General features: G+C 43.1%; 1 protein-coding gene across 1 annotated transcript in view; it reads right to left on the reverse strand.

The window, feature by feature from the left end:
* The window catches only part of SNED1 (sushi, nidogen and EGF like domains 1), a 70,755-nt gene that overhangs the window by 20,240 nt on the left and 27,482 nt on the right, over positions 1 to 23,033 (reverse strand). Inside the window, exons 4-19 of the mRNA XM_053389932.1 lie at positions 22,114 to 22,276; positions 19,371 to 19,496; positions 17,637 to 17,750; positions 15,971 to 16,084; positions 15,477 to 15,590; positions 15,153 to 15,269; positions 14,433 to 14,558; positions 12,799 to 12,903; positions 10,875 to 10,988; positions 9,755 to 9,874; positions 8,695 to 8,811; positions 8,461 to 8,577; positions 6,641 to 6,754; positions 5,874 to 6,047; positions 4,845 to 4,958; positions 208 to 321 (exon numbers count right to left, since the gene is read on the reverse strand). Of these exons, the coding sequence (XP_053245907.1) occupies positions 208 to 321; positions 4,845 to 4,958; positions 5,874 to 6,047; positions 6,641 to 6,754; positions 8,461 to 8,577; positions 8,695 to 8,811; positions 9,755 to 9,874; positions 10,875 to 10,988; positions 12,799 to 12,903; positions 14,433 to 14,558; positions 15,153 to 15,269; positions 15,477 to 15,590; positions 15,971 to 16,084; positions 17,637 to 17,750; positions 19,371 to 19,496; positions 22,114 to 22,276 (1,963 nt within the window). The remainder of the gene's footprint in view (positions 1 to 207; positions 322 to 4,844; positions 4,959 to 5,873; positions 6,048 to 6,640; positions 6,755 to 8,460; positions 8,578 to 8,694; positions 8,812 to 9,754; positions 9,875 to 10,874; positions 10,989 to 12,798; positions 12,904 to 14,432; positions 14,559 to 15,152; positions 15,270 to 15,476; positions 15,591 to 15,970; positions 16,085 to 17,636; positions 17,751 to 19,370; positions 19,497 to 22,113; positions 22,277 to 23,033) is intronic.

Raw genomic sequence — 23,033 nt, forward strand, 5'->3', positions numbered from 1 at the left:
TTTTCCAAGAATAACCTCTTTCAAAGCTTTGCCTTTGAACCTGAACTGTTACCAATATTAAGAAATTTATGCTAAAAGAAAGTGGGATATGTTAGTACCAGCGGAACAGATGGAGCAGCTTAAGGATATTTGGGAGATTCCAGTGATCTTGAATTGCTAGTAGGAAGTAGTGATAGAAGTTCCAAGAAGGGTCAACAGACTATTTACCCGTTTCACACTGAGTTCCAATGAAACCCTCAGGACAATGACAGGCAAAGGATCCTGGTCGATCTGTGCAGGTCCCACCATTCTTGCATGGATCAGACAGGCATTCATCAATCTCTGTAGAGAATGCAGAAGGGAGAGGGGGAGCAGTACAGTGACTTCATCAGCACAACAACACTATCAAAGGTAGAAAACCAGCAGTAATGGGGTAGAAAGTGAAGAACTTTGTGTTTTTCTTCCTCATCTTAAGCTCTGTTGTGGCAAAACAGTTTTAATTCTGCAAAAATAGTGGGGCAGGAAGAGGGGAGAAGCAAGATAATTTTAACTCTTGCCAGCTGTAGCTATATGATGGTGTAAGTGTTGTTTACAGTACATTAATTAATATTTATTTTTGCAAAGAACAATGGGGTTGCAGGGAGGTTTGATGTCAAACATTTATACAGCAATTACTGTATTTTTCTGTGTATAAGACTAGGTGTGTTTTTTAAAAAACCAAAAAAGTAGGTTTAAAATTGGGGCTCGTCTTATACACGGGTAGTGCTGAGGGGTGTTTTCGTAATTTGGAGTCCCCCAAAATAAGTGGCATCTTATACATGGGGGCGTCTTATACACGGAAAAATACGGTACTTTACCAATTGATGCTTTAAAATTATCACTTCATTAACAGATATAGTCTTGCCTGGTAACAGCACACAGGATTCACCAAAAGGTCCCCGACACCAGGGTAAGAGGCTATTTTATTGTTGCTGGGAAGAAACCCTACAAAGGTAGCAGCTCTGCACAAAGCAGCTTTTAGGTGGGGATGGAAAAAGAGAAAGGGACACCCAGAACTCCTAACACTGCGTCCTAAGAAATGAACAGTCATATTTAAGAGCACATTAGCACTAATAATTGACCTTAGGAAGGGGATTTCCAAAGGCTATAGAGAATAATAAACCTCACATCTCACATCCTGTTTGCAAGCACAAATAAGAGTTTGTAAATGAAGCATTATGCAAGTTAAAAAGTACTTTAGAATTGATAGGAATGTATTATATGAATAAAGAAAATTAATAACTACTACATTATAAAATATTGGTTAGTGAACCAACTGGCTGTTTTTATATTGCACCCCCTCCCCCTCATTAATAGACAATGGCATTTCTTCAAGCCTGCATTGCTCCATTCTTTAATAAGCAAGTAGGTGTGTTCCGTGCCATTCCTTCCATTCCTGTCAGAAGGCAGGGCTTTCTATGTCAACTGTGTTAAGGGCTTGGGCTTGGTTTTGTGTCTTCATTTCTCATACCTGAAAACAGAATTTTTCCTATCTGAAAATATGAATATAATGGGAAGTTATGCAGTCTTCCCCTGTTACTCAGTTCAGCAAGTTTAAAGAAAACACTCTCATGAAAGAGATCACTGATCATCCAAAGCTTGCTTTTGCCAATTTCCCCTCCCAGTCACAAACTCGTTCCACAGAGAAACAAGGCGATGTTATTAAGCAACACAATTGAAATATTGTTACATAATAAAGTTTATTCCCCCCCCCATATTTTAAGGCATGGTTTCTAGCAAGATGGGCCTTTCTATACCACATCTCAAAAAGATGACTTGGGTATTTCAATGACATTGTTATTTTCCCCACAATCAGTCAATGTGGCTTTTTAAAAAGCATTGTTTTGTTTTATGTTATCTCTTTCCAGTTTATTGGAAGATAGGAGATTATTAACCAAATGGAAAACAACAAAACCAGTGGACCTGATGGGATACCTGCCAAAATCTTCAAAGTGGGCGGAATTGAACTTACACAACAACTTCACAAGCTCATCGAAAAAATCAGCTCCTCCATGATAATATGACAGCAACAATCGCAGATAACAATGGCTCCCAAAGTGAAGCATTCACAGTGGGATCTGGTGTTAAACAGGGTTGTGTTATTGCCCCAGCACTATTCATTCTTTTCATTGCCATGATCCTACACTTTGTCAAAGGGAAACTCCCCACCGGAGTAGAAATCATAGATTGAACAGATGGAAAGCTCTTCAATCTGAGCAGGCTGAAAGCAAAGAGTAAGGTTACCGTAACTTCCGTCATAGAGCTTCAGTATGCTGATGACAACATAGTGTGCGCACACTCAGAGGATGACCTCCAAACCATCCTCAATATCTTTGCAGAAGCTTATGTAAAGCTTGGCCTATCACTCAATATCCAAAAAACCAAAGTGCTGCACCAACAAGTACAAAATAACCCCTCTGCAGTGCCACAAATCCAACTTGATGGTGTAACGTTGAAAAATGTCAATCACTTCTCCTACCTAGGCAGTTATCTTTCCACAAGGGCTGACATTGATGACGAAATCCAGCATGGTCCAGCACACTATATAGTGTGTACACAGCTTTAAAAGTACTCAGATTTATGTAGAGAGCACACAGAGTAGAAGCCTAATTGGCACAGTTTATCTGAACTGCAGTCCTGCTAAACTTTAAGTAGCCTTAGTTTCCTGGTGCTCACCATCATGACCAAGACCTCTATGCATTCAACTGGGCCACCACAACACTTATCACAGCTACCTCAACAAGCCAGCAACCCAAGTGGACTACCATCAACTCTTCATCAGCAACCCCTGCATCCACTCCCTTATATACTATGATGCACACCCATTCATTCACATTACTCACACAACTGTAATTGGCTGCATGGCAGCCAATATACACAATCTCAATCCAGGCAAGACAGAAGAAGTACTACTGGTGGGTTAACTTAGGAGGTGGTGCACAGCGTGTTCTGGCAAATTAATACTGAGAAATATAACTCTCCTTATGCAGTGCAACAAAAACTGCATCTCACAAATGCATGGGGTTTTAAATTTTACTTCAAACCTGCCGCCCAGTTTACTGAAGTGTTTTAGGCTACATGTAAAAACCGTAAGAAACATCAAAACAAGTAGCAACGGGAAAATACATAAATTATTAAATATTAAAAGGTAGATAGTAAAAGCAGAGATAATAAAGCAGTATAAATCTGGCGGCGGCAGAAATAACTAACACAGGCTGTGAAAAAGTTCAGAAAGCTATTAAGTCTCAGTGTTCTAGTTCAAATGGCCTTGGGGTTCCAGGAACCCTTTCTATTAATTTATAATGACAGATCTCTGCATAAAACTGACACTGACATCTGGGCAGGATCAGACTTCATCCACTGGCCTTCACCAAATATTCATCCAGTAAAGGTTATTCATTTTCCTTTGGACTCTCTCTCTCTCTCTCTCCCCCCTATTTATCTATCATCTATCTATCATCTATCATCTATCATCTATCTATCTATCATCTATCTATCTATCTATCTATCTATCTATCTATCTATCTATCATCATCTATCTATCTATCTATCATCTATCTATCTATCTATCATCTATCTATCTATCTATCTATCATCTATCTATCTATCAGTATCACTTCTGCTTTTGTCCTTTTCTCCCATCTCCTCATTCTCTCATCCCTAGCCCAAAATGGGCCTCCCACCTGGAACTGCACATCTAAATCTCTTCACTGCTGTCAGGAGGAAGGGGAAGCTTGCTGTTGATAATGCCTCTTTATACTATAGCTGCTATACCAAGACCATCTCAATAAAGGATTTACCTCCACTGTCAGAGGCATTATACCTCTGCATGCCTGTTGCTAGGATCCAGAGGTGGGAACAGTGCTGTTGCACTCAGGTTCTCCTTGCGGGATTCCCATAAACACCTGGATAGTCACTGTGGGAAGAGGATGCTGGACTAGATGGACTTTTAACCTGATGCAGCAAAACTCTTCTTGTCTTTTAGCATTCCCATTCTGCAGGTGACTGAACCTTAATACAGAAAGGCAGGTCCCTTGCTAAAATCTTCCCGGTCCTTTCTGAATTCGAAATTTTCAGTCATAAATATTACTTTGACTGCTTTTTCTATTTGTTCTGCTGGATGCCATTCTCTGTTGCGGATTTTATTCTGTCTCCTGTTGTATTTTTGTTAACCGCCCAGAGGACTTTGTCATTAGGTAGTATATAAATATTGGAAATAATTAAATAATGAATAGAACCAAAAGCTACATTACTATGAAAACCACAGTACTCTAAAAAGAATTATACATTTTTATTTTAGGTGTATGTATACCCGGCCTCCCTAGCCAAAGTTCTTATTTAAAAATATTGAACACACAACAGTACAATGATGACAACGGTGCACGCACACACGCCCCAGTTCTCCAATGTTTCGACAAATGCCACTCTGCAGCTGGAGCTCCTGGCCTGGGATGGATTGTTGAAGTAACCAGATGTTAGTCCCTCGCTGGGTTTCTTAAGCTGCTGCTGCTGCTTATGACTCTCGCAGGATCTAGTGACAGTGGCAGATGCAGAAAGTGCTGGGAGAGCAAAAGCATTAGAAGCCTCCCCACCAGTCCTCAGATGTTCCAGCTGCAACTTTGCTGCTGAATCTCTGGGCCACAGCAAGTCTCCTAGGAAATAATCCTGGCTCAGAAATGGCTGGATGTTAAGCCTATCACGGACCAGGGCTTTCTCAATGGGGCTTATGGTAACACTGATGGTATGCCCTGACATAGCACTGATGTGGTGCTATGGGCAACAACGTCATGCGACTTTCTGGCACACATACTTGCACATTCTCTTACCCAACTCACAGTGGTGTCCTGTATAGCCAGTTTTGCACAAGCACAGGAAAGTGGCAATTCGATCTTTACACAAGCCTCCGTTCAGACATGGCTGAGATCTGCATTCATCAATTTCTGTAACAGAGAGGGGAGAAGAAGAAGAGTTTGGATTTGATATCCTGCTTTATCACTAACCGAAGGAGTCTCAAAGTGGCTAACATTCTCCTTTCCCTTCCTCCCCCACAACAAACACTCTGTGAGGTGAGTGGAGCTGAGAGACTTCAAAGAAGTGTGACTAGCCCAAGGTCACCCAGCAACTGCATGTGGAGGAGCGGGGAATCAAACCCGGTTCACCAGATTACGAGTCTACTGCTCTTAACCACTACACCACACTGGCTCTCAGTGATGACCATCTAGCTGTAATGGAAAACCATAAAAGCCCTGAAAGAGACACAGACACCCACACCCCTCCCTTATGTGCCAGGGCATGTGGATTGGAGCAGCCTACACATTAGGAAAGGTGCATGTTAGAAACAACCCCTCCCACTGCAGCATGGGAACCGGGGATAACAGGAACCAGAGGTGCAAACACAAATCTAGTCACACAGTAAGCACCACTAGTCAGGGGCAACATGCTGCCGGTTAGCTGCTGGTCAAGAGGGGTTGCTTCCCTTTCACAGTATGGGCTATGTCAGCTTTGCCCAGCTTGCACCTAGTGTTCTTTTATAATGGCTTATCTGCCTTATCGTTTCCTTAAGCTTGAGAAGTGCTATGGTTTCCCCAAGGGGATTTTCCTCTCTCCTTTTATCAACTCCAAGACTTCCAAGATACACAAGAACGTCAGAACTCCGGAATAATCACAGGAACCAAAACTGGCACTGGTCTGGTTCCACTTTGTCTTCTCACAAGAACAACAGGCAGGTATCAGACACTGAAGAGTACAGTACTATAGTTCTGATGAAATATTAAAGTCACCAGAAACTGTTGCTTGAAGTTGAAAAGGACCTGATCACTCACTCACTCACTCACTCAAATACAAAATCAAGTTACCGTTACACTCTGGAGGGTCACTCCAGACGCCTTGTGTTCTGCACACCCTGGGGTTATTCTGGGGACTGAGAACATAACCCAGATCACACCGGTATTCTGCCAGAGAGCCCAGCTTAGTGGAGTTAAATGCCACCTGGGCATGCTTCACCTCCTTGGGGGTACCACAGTCTACCTCTATAAGGAAAAGAAAGAGTGGGGGAGGGGTGGAAGAAGAAAGGTTATAGAGCAATGCATTTGTTATATAGTCTATGAGCTGCACAATTAACACTGATGTAAATAAGGGCTCTGCCCTGATGAGAGCACTGGGGATAGTGAAGGCCTAGTTCTTCACACAGAACCTAAAAGGACATTCCCTTTTGTGTGAGCGACTTACTGAGTTACGTTAGAAAAGTTCTCATGCTGTGGCCTGCCTTCATCAGAGAAGCAAAAACTGCAATGCCAGCCTCTAAAATTAATGTCGCCAGGGCAAGCCTTCAGCGGTTAGCATCATTTGTTCCAAGAGACACTGCTCTTAGCTCCCAAATGCAGTTTGTGGTGCTGCAAATAATTAGCATGGATCCGAGCTGCAAGTTCCAACCTGTCTTACACAAATTTCACAGAAGCTGAAATTTTCAGACAGAACTTCCAAAAACCTCCGGAAGCAGTCCAGAACATTAGCTGAATGGTTTTGCTTTTTAAAAGAATTGAAAACGTTGGCATGGCCCATTGTACTAGGACAGATGACCTATCACAGCTGACTATGGGGCATTACCTTTCTATGCGTTTACCTGATTGGCAGTGCCTTCCTGTGTAGCCAGCTGGGCATGTGCACAAATAGCTGTTGCCAAGATCCTGACAAGTGGCTCCATTTTCACATGGATGCAGGAGGCAAGGAGAAGGAGCTGTGAAAGCAGAGCCCAGCCCACCAATACAAAATTGTTCCATTTAGTATTCCAAACAGAGCTTACAAAAGCACCTTTAAAAAATGAAACAACATGTGACAGTAACACAAATGATTTCTAACCCTAGTAATGCAGTCACACTGCAGGATATTTTATACCACCAACACCAGAGACTTAACTCTGTGTTACGCTAACTGCTCAGCTTGCATCAATGTTGGAATTTTGGATTCTGGATTTCCTCCAGGACTGCAGCATATGAGGAGGGGAGATTTAATTCTTGCCTCACCAGCTGCTATTCCAATGAAAATAACCCCCCATGCTCCAGTTAGTAATGGAGTGGGGAAACTTCTATTGGTACCAAAGGAGGGTGGAAGCCCTTTTGGTGCCAATGGAAGTTGTCGGCCCCCAATCACTAAAGGCAGCATAGGGAGAGGGGATTTCTATTGGGATCACAGAAGGGAAGGAGAAGATTAAACCTCCTCTCCTGAAGAACTGTAGAATCAATGGAAATCGCCCATTCCACTGTGCTTATGATTAATTTTTAGAAGTTCAATGACATAGCTGCAAGGCACACAATTATCACAACCTGTAGTTATGCCACCCAAGCAGCTATGTTCTAAGCTTCCAGCTATGGTTCAACCTAGACCACTGATCAGTACTTTTGATTGCTGTTCAGGATAAATCCAGCTCCTAATTTCATAGCATGCCTGGCATCTAGCTTACTTTTTACCTCTACGATGGAAAGCAATCAAATCTTCAACACTTTGCTCAAATCTGCGATATAAACAATTCATTCATTCATTCATTTAGTTGAGTATTTCTAAATAGGGATTTCAGTAAATTATAACTCCTTGGAGATTCAACATCCTGATCCCAGCCTATTGAGATCAAGCAGGCTCCTTCACTGTACTCTTCCAGCACCTGCATAAAACATTCTTGTTCAGACAAGCCTACCCAGATGCTTAGAAAGTTGAGGTACTTTTAATCTGCTTTAATATTTTAACTTTTGTATGTTTTGAAGGTAGGGTTCTGAACTTTTATTGACTTTGCCATTATATTTTTTGTATACCACTCTGAGGTTTCACAACCAAGCGGTGTGTAAGTTTTATGAAGTAAATAAAGGAAACAATAGTGTTGCAGTCTCCTGAAAGTGGACTGGATGGCTACTAGCCATTATGAGTTGTGCTCATGTTCGGCCTGTGTGCTTCCTATAGGCATCTGGTTGGCTACTGTGAGATGAAGAAGCTGATCGACCTAATCCAGCAGGCTCTTATGTTCTTAACTCCCTTAGGTTGCCAAAAGGAGTCCCCGTCTGATGGCTTTACCCTCTGGGGAGAGAAACCATACCTGCTGCCTAATGTCAATAGGCCTCTGGCTTAGTCATTGCCCGAAGGGCATGCCCTCCAATCCCATAACTACATTTGGAACTCCCCCCTTCTCAATTGTTTTTTGGTGTTCCTCTTTCAACAAACCTCCAAAATGGAGACCTCGAACCCAGTTAACATCCATGTGGGATGTGCTGCTACAGTTGCTTTAAAATGTGTGTGTTTTTATATATAGTTTATATATATATATATATATATATATATATATATATATATATATATACACACACACATATGCAACTGTTTCACAAATATATATTTCAACATTGCAAATGCCTCATGGGAAGCGATTCATAAATGAAATAAATAATACACTAATACCTATCTCGCAGTGTCGCCCGGAATATCCTGGGAGGCAGTCACATTTGTACTTGCCAATATAGTGGAAACAGGTACCCCCATTATGACAAGGCCCTGAGGCACAGGGGTCAGGTTTGCCTGTGAAAACAGAAGGTCCAGGTTACATAGCAAACAATTCCCTAACACCTCCCAAGAAGTCCCTTTACGTCCACATCCCCTCGGCTAAAATTGCGGCAGTGCATGCAGTAGAGATACCTATCTCACAGTGCTTCCCCGTGAAGCGGTAAGGACAGGTGCAGTGGTATTCTCCGTCTGATTCTTTACACGTCCCTCCATTGCGGCAGGGCCCAGAACTGCACAGCTTTGGCTTTGCTGGGAAGGGAAAAAAGCATCCGTACTTGTTACAAGCCCCTTTAAAAGACAGGTGGAAGGAAGAGTTTCACTCACTGGCCCTCTAGCCCTTTCGCCAGGTTAAACTGTGTCCCTGACACCTTCCCTGACTAATCCAATGAAATAGGACTGGCAACAGATCCATGGCAGACAAAATAAAAGCACTTCCACATAAAGCGTCATTAATTTTTATTGAATTTGCTTCCAAAGCAGGAGTCCCGATGTCTGCATCAGCTTATGTTTTGCACATCACCATTGCTCAGTCTCACAGTTATGTCAACTAAAAGTGTTGCTCAACTGGAAGAGACTAACAGCAACTGAAAGTGGTGTTTATTTGCGATAGGTTGCTATGTCATTTTTTCTGCCTTACAATGTATGCTGAATATAATTTTGGTGTTTAGAAGCTGTTTTTTTCTGAATATTTGGCAACTGGAAGTGCTAGTTTGTTGGCACCAGGCTATTAAGCTATATCCATTTCTATTTTTAAACTGCGTTCAGAATTGTTTTACTGCAAGGTTTCCCAAACTTGCGTCTCCAGGTGTTTTTGGACTACAACTCCCATCATCCTTAGCTAACAGGAATGGGGGTCAGGGATGTTGGGAATTGTAGTCTAAAAACAGCTGGAGACCCAGGTTTGGGAAACCCTGTTTTACTGCATTGCTGTTATTGTGTAGAAGAATACATTTTAGTAAAACCTGAAGGTTTTTTGTTTTTTGTTTGTCTTGGCTTCTCACAATGTCTTTTTGACCTGAGAGAGAACCATGCACTGGACCAGCCACGGGAGAGAAAAGGAGGGGAAGAACATTACCTGCAGTCAATTCCATCACCCTGCACTAGGAAAAAAAATGATAGTGTGTCCTATATATAGCATCAAAGTAGATTTGGAAAGGCAGCTTCTGTTCTTCCATTCAGGGTTGGCAAATACCTTTCTCACAGTGCCTGCCGACGAAGCCTCGGGTACATTCACAGGTGTAGGAATCATCTTGAGCTTCACATGATCCGCCATTCAGACAAGGATCCGAGTCACAAGGAGAGGGTGGCTCAGCTGCAAAAGCAGACATGGCCTCACATGGGCTGATGCTAAATAAAAACCCCACCTGCCCCACGGAAAGGAGCTCAATTAAATGACATGGAAAAAAGGACACACATCTTTGAATTAATAAGCCCAGGGGTCCTCTAGCCCACAACTCCTTGTTTCTTAGGATATTTATTTATGGGGATCTTCCTAGTGCCTGCTACAGACAAACAAGCTACACAATCTCTATAATAAAAAAAGCATGCTTACAGCACTTTTCAGGATACAAACTAAACTTGATGTTAAACGTGCTGCAGGCTTTTAAAAACACAACTAGCATGAGAAGGGTGGGGCTGATTATTATAAGAACTGCAGAAGGCATGGAAGGGGAACTTAGCCCCTGCTTGCAGTCCCGAAGATCATCTCTCCTCTGAAGCAAATACTTACTTTGGAAAGAAATCTCCTACTGACACCAATGGGGGGATTTCTTGCCAATGCAAATACCATTTTCAGAGGAGGGATTTTCCTTGGGACTGCCGTGGAACGGGTGGTGGTGGTTAGTTTTTCATGCATACGTGCTGCGATTCCAATAATGATCAATCCCTGTATCCAGTGCAGACACAGTTACTTTTATGTGCAGTTTGGCCCAAAGAGATTGCCCAGTCTTATCTCATTTACCAGGGAAGGAACAATTTGCTCAGGGACTTCAACCTGGATCTGATTTGCATGTGAAGAGAAAGAGGTGACAGAAGAAGATATAAATTGCTCATGCATCCCCTTCTCACATGCAGCTTCACCACGGCATTCAGAACTAACATTCTATTAACTGCATTGCACCTTCCCAAGTCTTTATTGCATTCAAAGAAACTGCTTCATTTATGTTGCAGGGTATGGACCCTACCTAGTATTCACAACTCAGAGTGGGTTCTGGATTAGTTTCTCTGGTATGCAGTACTGGGCATTCTCCCACCACCTTGATCCTCAGATTCAAAGCCCATTTTGATGTGCCCAGACTCCCTATCCTACTTACTGTGGTTTGTGCCGTAATCCGTATGGCACACACAAAGGTAATTGCCACCGTACTCCATACAGTAGCCTCCATCTGGGCACTGGGTGTTCATATTGCAAGGTGTTGCGGTCACTTCTGCAGTGGCGGGGAGGAAACAAACACACAGCAGTTCCCTGTCATGTAGCTCAGTACCATTCAGGCGAGCTTTATTTAAAAATACCCCAACAGTTAAAAGAAACATTTGGGGTGACGCCTGCATTAAGAAACACACAAGTAAAACCAGCAGATACATGGATCTGAAGGCACTTTCCCTTAAAATAGATTTTATGTCATGTTTCTAAATTGCTTTTAACTCTGAGAGGATTCTACACTGGGGAGGCTAACTTTTTTACACTGCCCCATTGCAACCCCCCTGGGGGCCACATGCCTATAGTGACTGTGGCCCAAAAGTGGGTATAGACACCCCACATTCTCACACAAACATGCAAAGAACCCCGCCTCCACTCGTCAGCTGATCCTTGCAGTGTGCATGTATATTTTACTCACCATTGCAGTGCTGAGTGGGGCAAAGAGGTTTACTTTCTGTGCCCAACCCAGTACTCCAAGGAAGAAGAAAATTGAGTCCTCTATGCTTTTCAGGTGATGATCAGAAGAGCAGAGAGGGTCATGCAATGTTATCCACTGTCTCTGCCTTAGATTTTTTTTTATGGGGGGGGCACTGGGATGTAACCTGTGGAAACATGGCTGGCTTGAAAAAGATTTCCTGTTTAGGGAAGTTTTTAATATTTAATGCTGTATTGTTTTTAACACTTGATTGGGAGCCGCCCAGAGTGGCTGGGGAAACTCAGCCAGATGGGCGGGGTATAAATAAATTATTATTATTATTATTATTATTATTATTATTATTATTTAGCTTTTATATCTCTAGATGGGAGATTGAAACTGAGCATGACTGATGTAACAGTGATACACTCAAAATCAAGACAGTTATCCTTGTCAATGGGAATCTTCAGAGTCATCTTGATGACTTGGTAACTGAAAAAGAGCTGGATTTCCATAACAAAAGCACTACAGGAGTCTCCTTTTCCTGTCTTAGGCAGAAACAAAGGCTAGACATGGACAATATTATTTAAGAGTGTTGAAGTGGTTTGAGAGAAATAGCATTTCCTGTGGTATACATGGTGGGTTGTATTTTTTTGTCCCACCGCTGTCTCTGATCCAACAGGCTTTGCAAAACTCACTTACCACAAGCCAGGAGTGGGAAAATCAGCCCCCCTCCAGATGTTGCTGGACTTAAAAAAAAAGGTAAAGGACCCCTGGACGGTTAAGTCCAGTCAAAGGTGACTATGGGGTTGCGGCGCTCGTCTCGCTTTAAGGCCAATGGAGCTGGCGTTTGTCCACAGACAGCTTTCCAGTCATGTGGCCAACATGACTAAACCACTACTGGTGCAATGGAACACTGTGACGGAAGCCAGAGCACATGGAAACGCCGTAGCGGTACCTATTTATCTACTTGCACTGGCATGCTTTTGAACTGCTAGGTTGGCAGAAGCTGGGACAGAGCAATGGGAGCTCACTCTGTCACAGTATTTCGAACTGCCAACCTTCTGATCGGCAAGCCCAAGAGGCTCAGTGGTTTAGACCACAGTGCCACCATGTCCCACTGGACGGCAACTCTCATCACCCCTGACCACTGGCCATAGTAGCTGGGCTAATCAAAGCTGGAGTCCAACAGCATATGGACTATGTCCCTGCCATAAGTAAAAGTGGGATGAGTGTATACACAAGCAACAACCTAATTTTCAACCTGCCTTAAGCTGTCTGAAAAATGCTCATCTTTCTCCAAAGCAAGAGCTCATTGGTGGAGAGCTTTACTGAGCTACAGAAACCAGTATTCAGAAGGTGGACAGAATAGCCTATCAGTAGCCATTAACAACATTCCTACCAAATTCACAGAGAAGACCAAAATATCCTGGAGGGCACTGGCATATGGTGACGTTTCCATCCAGACACTTCCCCCCATTCCGACACTCGCAGTCCTCTGAGAGCTCTGCAAAAAGCCAAGGGGGCGGGGGGGGGGGGACTAATGAGGCTCATCTGTGCCAGCAAAAGCTCAAGCTACTGAGGCCTTCACAACCCCTACCAGTAACCAACAGAGTGTTGTTCAGGCTGCTGTGGGGAGGGATCTGGATTAGGTTTGGCTACAAGTGTTGTGGTGACAGAACCTTTACTCCCTTTCTCATGACCTCAGATATTTACCTTAATTAACACCCAAGAGACTGCAAATTACAAACCAGCTGCTGCTGCTCCCCACTGGAGTCATCAAGCTCCACCTTTCAAAGGCTCCCTTGTGGTCCTATCTGTGCTCTGTTCAGTGACTCTAATGAGCCTCATTGCTTCTTGTAAGAGACGTACCTCACACTCAACCCATTTCCCCTCTCCTTCTGGAGAATGACATGAGCCAGTGTTTCCTTGCATGGGGTCACTGCCTCCAAATGGAAGATTGCAAAAAGGACTTATAGGGGCAAGTGGGGTGGGGAACAGGAAGACGTAGTGATAGGATGGAGAAAATTGCAGCTCCCACAATACTGCAGAGTGTGTAATAAATTTAGCACAGGAGACTCTCCATTAAATGAAGTACCACCTGGCCACGTTGCGATGCATTAGCAATTGCAACAGCGTGATGGAAGTCTATATAGACTGGGAAAGGGCTGTTATGTGACCTGAATCATCAAAAGAAGAGCTTGCTCCACACAAGCGTATAAAAAAGAAAGGTATGTGAACCTCTGACTTTGTTGAATGTGGTCCCACAGTTAGGGGCTGATGTAAACAACCCATTTTGACCTAATGGAAACCAAAGGACTGCCATCTTTTGGAGCACTTGTTGGGTCTGGGAACTTGCCAAGATCACAGGTTGCTCTTGAAAATTGTGTGTGTGTAGTTCAGGTTAAGTCATTATATTGGCATTACATTGAGAGTTTCTAGCACTGGTTAACATGTCCTTCCCCTACTGGCAACTTGTGCTGGGATGTCTGTGCCATCATCACTACATGCAAGTGGTCATGTATATATTTTAGTGCCCAACCACACATAATTCTCTATATTTCCCCTAAGAGGTGTTTTCGTTTGTTTGTTTTTTGGTGGTGGGGTTTCATTTTACCCAAAGCAACAGTGAGAAGCCAGAGTCTGAATCAGACATGCTTATTATGGTGGGGAACACTTATCTCTTCCATGCATGCCTGTTTCTTAATAACTTGCCTCCATTGGGAAGCCTAAACTGAACTCCATCCCTGGCTGAATGTAAAGGCATTTTCTCACACCCCTGTAAACTGAAAGTGAGAAAAGCTATGAACACTGACCAGCACCACTTCCACCCTCCCACCCCTGTTTTGATATTATATTATTTTAATTTGCTTTTCTGCTACCGTTGTGTTTATAAACCAAAAACCCAATTCTCAATATAATGGCTCCCCTGTCCATATGACCTTTCATGCTAGACTGCAACATAGCTGCTTTGGTTAAAGCACCCCTCCCTGCAAAGAGAATGCGTAGTTTGTATACAGACTGGGGTACACTTACTGTCTTCGCAGTCGGTGCCTGTGTATCCTTCCACACACTCACACACATATCCTTGGCTGCTTTCAAGGCAAGTGCCTTCGTTCTGACATGGATTGGACATGCAGGCACTGGGCATTCTGGGCCCACCTACAAAATATTTGTGAGAGATCAACAACATGAGGAAAGAGGGGACATGCCTGGTTAATATTGCACAAAGAAAAAGGGCTAGGTGTTCTTCAAACACATGAATTATTACTCTGAAGGAGGATGGGGTTCAGTTGTTCTCCATGTCTACAGTGGAGAAGATAACAGGGTGCAAACTGCAGCCCAAAGGACTTTGGTTGGATATCAGGAAAAGCATCCTAACTGCATAGTTGCTAGGGTGTTTTGGAATTTTCAGTAGTGGAAGCCTGCAAAAGAACCTTAGATAAATATATGAGTTGATTAACTTGAGTAGATCTGATCCAAAGTAGCTGAATAATTTTATAAAACAAAACCCTAAATCAAAGGGTGCACATTTACGAAAATGAGGGTGAACAGATTTTTTCAATGAATCTACTCTGGCAGGGATAGCGAACCAGTTTCCCCTATATTATTAGATTCCATTTCTCATCAGCCTCGGCCTTATGGGAACAGCCAGGGATGATGAGAGTTGTGGCCCAATAATAACTGAAGAGCCACAGGTTTGCCATCCCTGATTTAGACAATCTCTCTGAGGTGATGTGGGGTCATCCTGCTCACCATATTGACAGTTGTTCCCATAGTAGCCTGGAGAGCATGTGCAGATGTAGCGCCCTGGGCGAATATAGTTGCATGTCTGTCGGTTCCTGCAGTTTCTGCCCTCACAGGCTGAAGGATCTAGAGCGGAGAAGAGTAGGGAGCCTCAGTACAGCCCAACGCAGCTGAATAACTATACACAACAATAAGTACAGGGCTGGGCCTAAGGAGAGAGTCTGACAGAGTAAAGAAAGAGAGGCTCAGAGCAAAGAGTCCGCCACTGAGAGGAATCTGGCTATGTGGGGAGGAGAAGGAGGGTGCCACCACGCAGTTATGAAATCAGGGCACCTGTTTCACAGCGCTGTCCTGTGAATGGCGCCACACACACACAGGTGTAATTGTCCACTAGGTCCATACATCGCCCACCGTTCAGGCATGGGTTGGAATCGCATTCGTTTATTTCTGCGAAGGAGAAACAACAACAAAAAGATCAACACCTGACCACAACTGCAGGCCTAGCCATGTTTAAAACAAATATAGGTCTCTGCATATGGATGATTTAAGGGTTGTCATTCATGAGGATGGAGGTAGAAACAGAGCTGGGAATCACTGTTGTGAAGATTCCCCATGGTATCATAAGCCCACTCAATGGAAGAGAGCAAAGAATCCCATGTGTGTGCAGAAAAAGACATGCTTGCTGCTGGACTGTGGACGTGTGTACATAGGCTCTTTGCGGTCCAGCCTCTGATAGTAGAATCCCCTTGACTTACCTTGGAACAGCTTCCAAATACCTCTTTTTGTCTGCTTGACTGGTGGCCTAAATGTATTCATTGTTAGCTCACCTGTCTCACAATCTTCTCCTGTAAAACCTGGCTGGCAAAGGCACACAGCTGTTCTGTTGGCCACTTGGCATTCCCCGCCATTCTGGCACTCTTTGGCTTCACATGGAGACTCCTCTTTAGAACAAGAAATGGAGCTTAAATTAGTTCACAAAAGATTTGCCCATTCCATTGATACAAACAAGCATGTGTGGTGTGGTTTCCTCCCAAGGCTGCTGCATGGGTGCTTCAGACAAGGGACTTAGTTTGTCCCTTTCCCAGACATGCTTCTCCTGCTTTCAGAATTAGTAGCATTTCTTGGCTGTAACACCATAGGTAGTGAGAAGCTATGTGGGGTCTGGGAAATGGCAGAATATAGGAAGTTATGGTCTCTCAAAGCTCAAGTGCCTTCCTTAGGCATATGATTCAATTACAGCTCTCTTCAGACTCTGTGCAAGAAAAAATGATGCTGCAAAAAGCCAATTTGTGGTAACAACCGCCTTCTATGAATCTGTTGTACACCTTATAGTTTGCAGCCAATGGCTCTTACAAGGTTGGAAAAATGCAACTGAACTTCTGAAACCAGATAAATTTGGAGTGTTCTCATAATATTGGGGAGGATGGTGATGCCTGCAGCAGCCACAAAGACTCCTTTTAGTGGCCATTTACATGCCAAATTTATGTCCATCTTTCCCTACCTCCTTGCCAAGTGAATAGCACACCGTGAAGGGCATTGCATGGTTACTTTCTTAACAATCAACAGGCAAATGAATCAATCGCTTGACTTGATTTGCCTCCAAGGAATGCTCTGGTTTGGGAAAGGGCAAGCCAGACAGGAGCCCCTGAACAAGGCATTCTGTTTAGAGGTGTTGTCTGGGCAGTGGTTCAGGTATGCTGCATGGTTAATTCAGCCACAGGTAGAGCTGTGTGGGACACACACACACACACACACACACACACGAACTTGCATGTACAAAACCTGATCACATTTACCTCTTCGCTTTTCTCCAGCCATAGTATATTTCTATCCTATGCAGGCTGTGGGAACATATGTTCTGTTCTTCTGGGGAATGATTGTGTATATATGTGTTGCAGAAAGGCACCTGTACCTTTTGCACCAAGGTCTCCCATCCCCAGACCTGATTAAAAAACTATTGTGACTGCACACTAGCCACCCTCTAGTACTTGGAAGGATGCTGGCACTAGGATTAAAGGGAGGGGCAACACCTAAACATACACCATTTTATGATTTGTACAGTCTAACATTTCCTAATCCAGAATGTTTCAGCAGAGAATTAGAAAGACAACTTTCCTGCATACAGTTCCCACACTACAACTGCTAACTGCTTTCTATCCCAATTTGTTCCGCAAAGTACCATAGTTTGAGCAGGCCATCCCTAACTTCTGCCCCACCCCCAGACTAGAACTGAAATAAAGAGGTACTGGCAGTGCTTTCTTCTTCTTTAAGGGGTTCTCAAGGACACGCAGTACTGGCACCTCTTTTTGTTGTTTTTAAAAAGTGTGGCACTTACTGTAACAACTTCGTGGCGAGTACTGGCACCTATTTTTCTAGAAAAAAGTACTGGGTTCTGGTACTGGAATGCCTTTATAAACACTTTGTCCACCTAGACCTGCCTGTAAGCTGTTATCTGATTTCCCTGTCCTTTTGCAATTACGCAATGTTTCTCACCAACTTCACACGTGGCTCCTTTAAATCCTGGTGGACACCAGCAACTGAAGCTGTTGATGCCATCGATGCAGGAGGCTTTGTTCTGACATGGGCTGGAAGCGCACTCATCCACATCTGGAAGGTAATAGGAAGGAAGCGAAAAAGTAGGGTGTGCTCTCATACATTCAATCGAAACACTTCACATGCATTACCATCTGTAATTAACCAGGCATGTCTACTATGGATACATCATTCCCAGAAGTGTGGATTGCATGCAAAGACAGAAAACAAACCCTTCCTTTATATGTTTTTGATTATGCTAAGATGCTTTGGGTTATATACCCTTTTCTCTGGCGACAGCCTGAATGCCTCTGTAGAGGATTATAGGAGTTGAGAGGCTAGAAATGACTTCCCTAAGGTCAACAGGTTTAACTTTCTAACACTGCAGTAGCTATTAGCAATAATTATGGCAGCAGTCACCAGGGGCACTTCCAGACTATTGCTATTTTTGGATGACATGCAATCTCATACCGACAAATTCAGCTGGTAAAATTATATTTTATTTGGAGGTCTTGTGCAAAAAGCCCACTTTCCCAAAACTTAAACTTTTTGTCACATGGAAAGTGACAGAAAAACACACTGCAAAGTGTGGGATAATACTTTCTTTGACATGTCATCTAACCTCCCTGAAAACAAATCAGAACAAATGCTTATTAACTGGCCAACATCATCTAATCTTCTTGCAAACAAATCAAGCAGAAAACTCAACAAAGAGGTTTTCTAGAAGTGTCCCAGGACTTCAATTAAATGAAAGCTTTAGTGTGTTCCTTGTTCACCCTGACACTTCAATAGAGAAGTAACTGGCTAATTTAATAATGACAACATGCCAAAGACAAACATAGGTCAGTTCTCATGGGTATTCAGTTCTTCAAGAATGGGACATCTACAGCAAGGAATGGAGCAGCTGCAGGTGGGCAGTAATAAGTCAATAAGAGAAACATGAATTTATATATTAGCAAACGAAGAAGCCTTATACCAGTGGTGGGGAACCTCAGGCCCAGAGACCAAAGGAAGCTTTCCAGGCATCTATATCTGGCCTGCAGAATTCTACCCAGTCCACACTCACTGGAAAATCTCACTGAAAGGGATGGGGGGCAGCAGCAGGGTTGGAGGGCAGAACCTTCCCATTTCACCTCGTGGTGAAACAGGATGGGCAGCCCCTGAGAAAAGGGAAGCCAAAATGATTAAGGGGATTGGAGCAAAACTAATATGAAGCAAGATTACTACAATTGGGGCTTTTTAGTTTATAAAAAAGAAAAATAAGGAGGGCACATGACAGAGGTATATAAAAATATACATGCTGAATTTTTCTCCATCTCTCATAATGCTAGAACACAAGGTCAGCCAATGAAGCTGAAGAAATTCAGGATAGACAAATGCTGTGGAATTAGCTACCACAAGGTCTGGCGATGGCCAACTTGGATTGTTTCAAAAAGACAAGTTCATGTAAGGTAAGGCTATCAGTGGGTTATAGTCGTGATGGCTATTTATCCCCAATATCAGAGGCAGTACATCTCTGAATTTCACAGTTGAGGGCCATGTCCTCCATATGGGTTTCTCATAAGCATCTACTTGGTCACTGTGAAAACAGAATACTGGATTAGATGGACCTTTGGTCTGATCTGGCAAGGTTCTTCTTAAACTCACTGAAGCCCCTCAATAGAAGACTGCGAGCAAAGTTTGAGCAAGACTCACCAATATGGCATCGCTTTCCAGTGAAGCCAGCCAGACAAGAACAGGTGTAGGAGGGGTTCCCTGTGATGCAGTCCTCAATACACTTCCCTCCATTCAGACAAGGGCGGAGTGTCAGGCACACCGATGCTGCACAAAGAAGCAAACCCAGTGTTCAACAAATGATAGCATAGCTAGAGAACTACTAGAATGTGTTGCAGCAACAATAACATTGAACTGATCCAGCTTCCATTGTCCCTGCGGCCTTTGGCCCGTTTGCTCTGTAATTAACACACTGGGCTCATGGATGGAAGTGCCACATTCCAATTCAAATTAGCACATCCACATTTAAACTGGATTGAAATTTTGTAGGAAGTTATAGTACGATCTCAAAATATTTTGAATACTGTATATTAAATTTGTTTCCATTTGTTTGTTTGTGTGTGTGTTGCTCTCTGATGTTCATGTCAAGACTTTTGTTTGCTCTCTAAACGTCTTACATTATCATTTTGACCATCAAATGTCAAATTAATCCTCCTTTATAGGCAAACTATTAGTAGTTCACAAAGAGAAAATGTTAATGACTGTACCAGTATTCCTTTCTGCTTAGAAATTCTGAACAGCGTTCAGACATGCAACAGTTTAGACCAGCTCTGTGTCCCATTGTGCACACCCCATAACATGCATTCTGCAAAGACATGCTATTTGCCTTTAGGAAAGTTACAATATTTTGGTGACAAAACCAAGAATCAAGAGCTGGGTAAATGCCAGCAACATTCTATAACTCTTTGACCAAAAAATTAAAGTGTGTGTGTGTGTGTGTGCGCGCGCGCGGGGGCATGCATGCTTACAAATAAGCTCAGATCTTCAAGAACCAATGGTAAGCAAAGGCAAAATGGTTTGGGAAACAGTCAGACAGCAAACCACTTGATTTCCCAAGATGGGGCAATCTCAGGGGGTGAAATATAGCCCCAGAGAGCTGTAGAGAGGTGCATAGCCTTAATATAGGCAGATTAGTCAAGTCTTGGTCTCAGAGTCAGAAGAGAACTCATGTGAGTCTAAGCAGCCATAGATCTGGTAAAGTCTGGGTATATGTTTTTGTTTGGAAATATGTGCCAATGTTGGGGAATTGTTGTGACAAGAAACTGGGCACTACTGTTACTCTCACATTGCATACACCAATAGCCAGTTTGAGGAAGACTATTACAGTATACTTGTAATACATATTGTATTTAGGCTTCTCACCAATTTGTAGAGAGGTATTTTATGAGGCCTATGGAACAGATTTGCAAATGGCAACATTTCTAGTAGAACCTAGCAGCATCTTCCTTCTGCAGTCTAAAGAAGCAAATGGTGGCAGAGACATCTCTACTAGGATTACACTAACTGATCACAGAGCTGAAATGTGGTATTTTATGCATGTTAAAGCCTCTCCACATTTGAGCATTAAAGGTAAAGTAATCCACTTTTTCCTCATTCAAATTAAACCGGTCAAGCAATTGTAAATTTGCTTGTGCAGTTTTCTAGCTTTGTGCACATCTGAAGGATCCTAATCATCATCATCATCATCACCACCCCCATCCAGAGTGTGCCAGAAATACTGACAAGTGATGCCAGAAAATACAGTAGTGGGGGTGGTAAGGGGACTGGCAATGATGATTGATTCACCAACCCACCCACCCAAACACACACACACACACACACACACATTGCTGCAACCCCACGTGGAGCAGTTTGGAGCCTGATTTTCCCCAATTTAACAGATTATCCCCCTATTGGGTAAATTTAGATTTGCAGGGGGAAAGCATCACGACTGGTATTGTTGGAAGGTAACATCATGTGGACTACACAAATTAAATGAGAACGCAATCAGTTACAAACACACAGTAAACTCTGATGCACACAAGCCCTTAGATTCTTAAAAGTGTACTTTCTCTTGCAATTTTTTATTAAGAATTTTCCCATTAAATAGCAGATATGCAAAACAGCAACACCACACACACATGCATAGGCAAGACAGCTATAAAGTACTCTGGCGATGAAGAAGTGTAAGATACAAAGTAAGTTGGGAGATACATTTGAAGTTCCAGTTACTGTTAAAAGGCAAGGCCATCTTTCATATTTTGCTTTTCATCACATATTATGGTAACACCAAAGTAGCTGAAAACCAAACATGCATGACCTTAACTCACAGTCTCATGATTTGAAATTGGCCCACCCCAATTAAACTAGGGCTGCAATCCTACACACACTTAGCTGGGAGTACGCCCAACTGAATTACTTCTGAGTAGACATGTCTAGGATTGCACTTATTTACTCTATGACCAATCAACTCCCATGACTGAACAACCATTCAGAGGGCATCTACTATTTAAAGCTTGCAGTTCTAAGCCTGGAGGCCCATTTTACACATAATCCTACTTGCCTCATTCTAAAACTCCCCTTGCCTCATTCTAAAACTTGTGCCGGCAGTGGCAAAAGACATCATAGCTCTCCAGCAGCCAGAGACGCGCTCTTGGTTTCATGCAGCAATACAGTCATATCCTCCCAAATTGCAGCTTGAACATGGCTCCTCCACCAGAGCCTCCCATGTCCTGCTGGCCGTATTTATGCACAGAGGAAAACAGGGCTTCCACTTGCCCCACCCAAACTACCCCAGCTGCACAGTGGCTGCCTTTCTTTCATAAGCGCTGGGATTTTCACAGGGACAAAGAGAAGGGATGGAAGAATTGGTTTGGTTAAATAAACCTAACTGCTGTCCTCTTACTTGTGTTGTTGCAGCCCCCCACTTGCACCTGGGCATCATCGATTCTGAACACCCAGCGCCCGGGGATACCCACATTTGTCGTCATCTCCACGTCGACAATGTCATCAGTGCGGGATCCGGGGATGTTAAAATACCGCTTTCCATCACCGGCATTGAAACCTGCCTAGGAAGACAAGGGCAGAGAGTGAAACCTCTCGCTGGGGAAAGCAGGGCAGCTGTGGGGATAAGCAAGGGACTTCTCTCTCCAACCCCCCCAGTGCCCTGCAGAAGAATGGACTGCAAGAACACAAGGAAGGGAAGCATTCCTCTGCATATTGGTTACTGCTACAACCACTTCCCACCTGAAATTTTCCTGCTTTGGATCAGAGGCAGTGCACCCCCCAGTACAACAACTCTTCCAGTCCCTGATGGGGGGGCAGCAGTTTGCTAAGATGGCCCCACTTTGCCTTCCTGGAAAATAATTCCTTCCAGGACTTGGATGTCTTTTCCCATTCAGTCCCTATCATGCAAGATCTAGAACTATGGTCTGAAGGCCCATGATGCAGCAAACATGCAGGCTTGTGTCTGATCAGTGCCTGAATGGGAGAACCCTATGTATGTAAATAAAATTTTTATTGGTTTTATAATTTCAACTTCGACAATTATTTTCCATCAAGCAGAATTAAAGATACAAAATATCCAACATAAAAAATAAAAAGTGAAATAAATGTTAAGGGATGCAAAGAGACAGAAAGAAGAGAAGAAAAAGAAAGAGAGAGAAAAAAGAAAAGATCTTTTCGGAGGTTCTCTTTAACCTCCTGACTTCCCTCCATTTCCTTTCCCCTAGGTACACCACCTTTATTTCCACAGAAAATAAAAAGAAGTTGGGACACAAATGTAATAAATATATTTATTACATAAATGTAATAAATATATTCAGA

This window comes from Podarcis raffonei, chromosome 5 (genome assembly GCF_027172205.1).
Source record: "Podarcis raffonei isolate rPodRaf1 chromosome 5, rPodRaf1.pri, whole genome shotgun sequence".
NCBI lineage: Eukaryota > Metazoa > Chordata > Lepidosauria > Squamata > Lacertidae > Podarcis > Podarcis raffonei.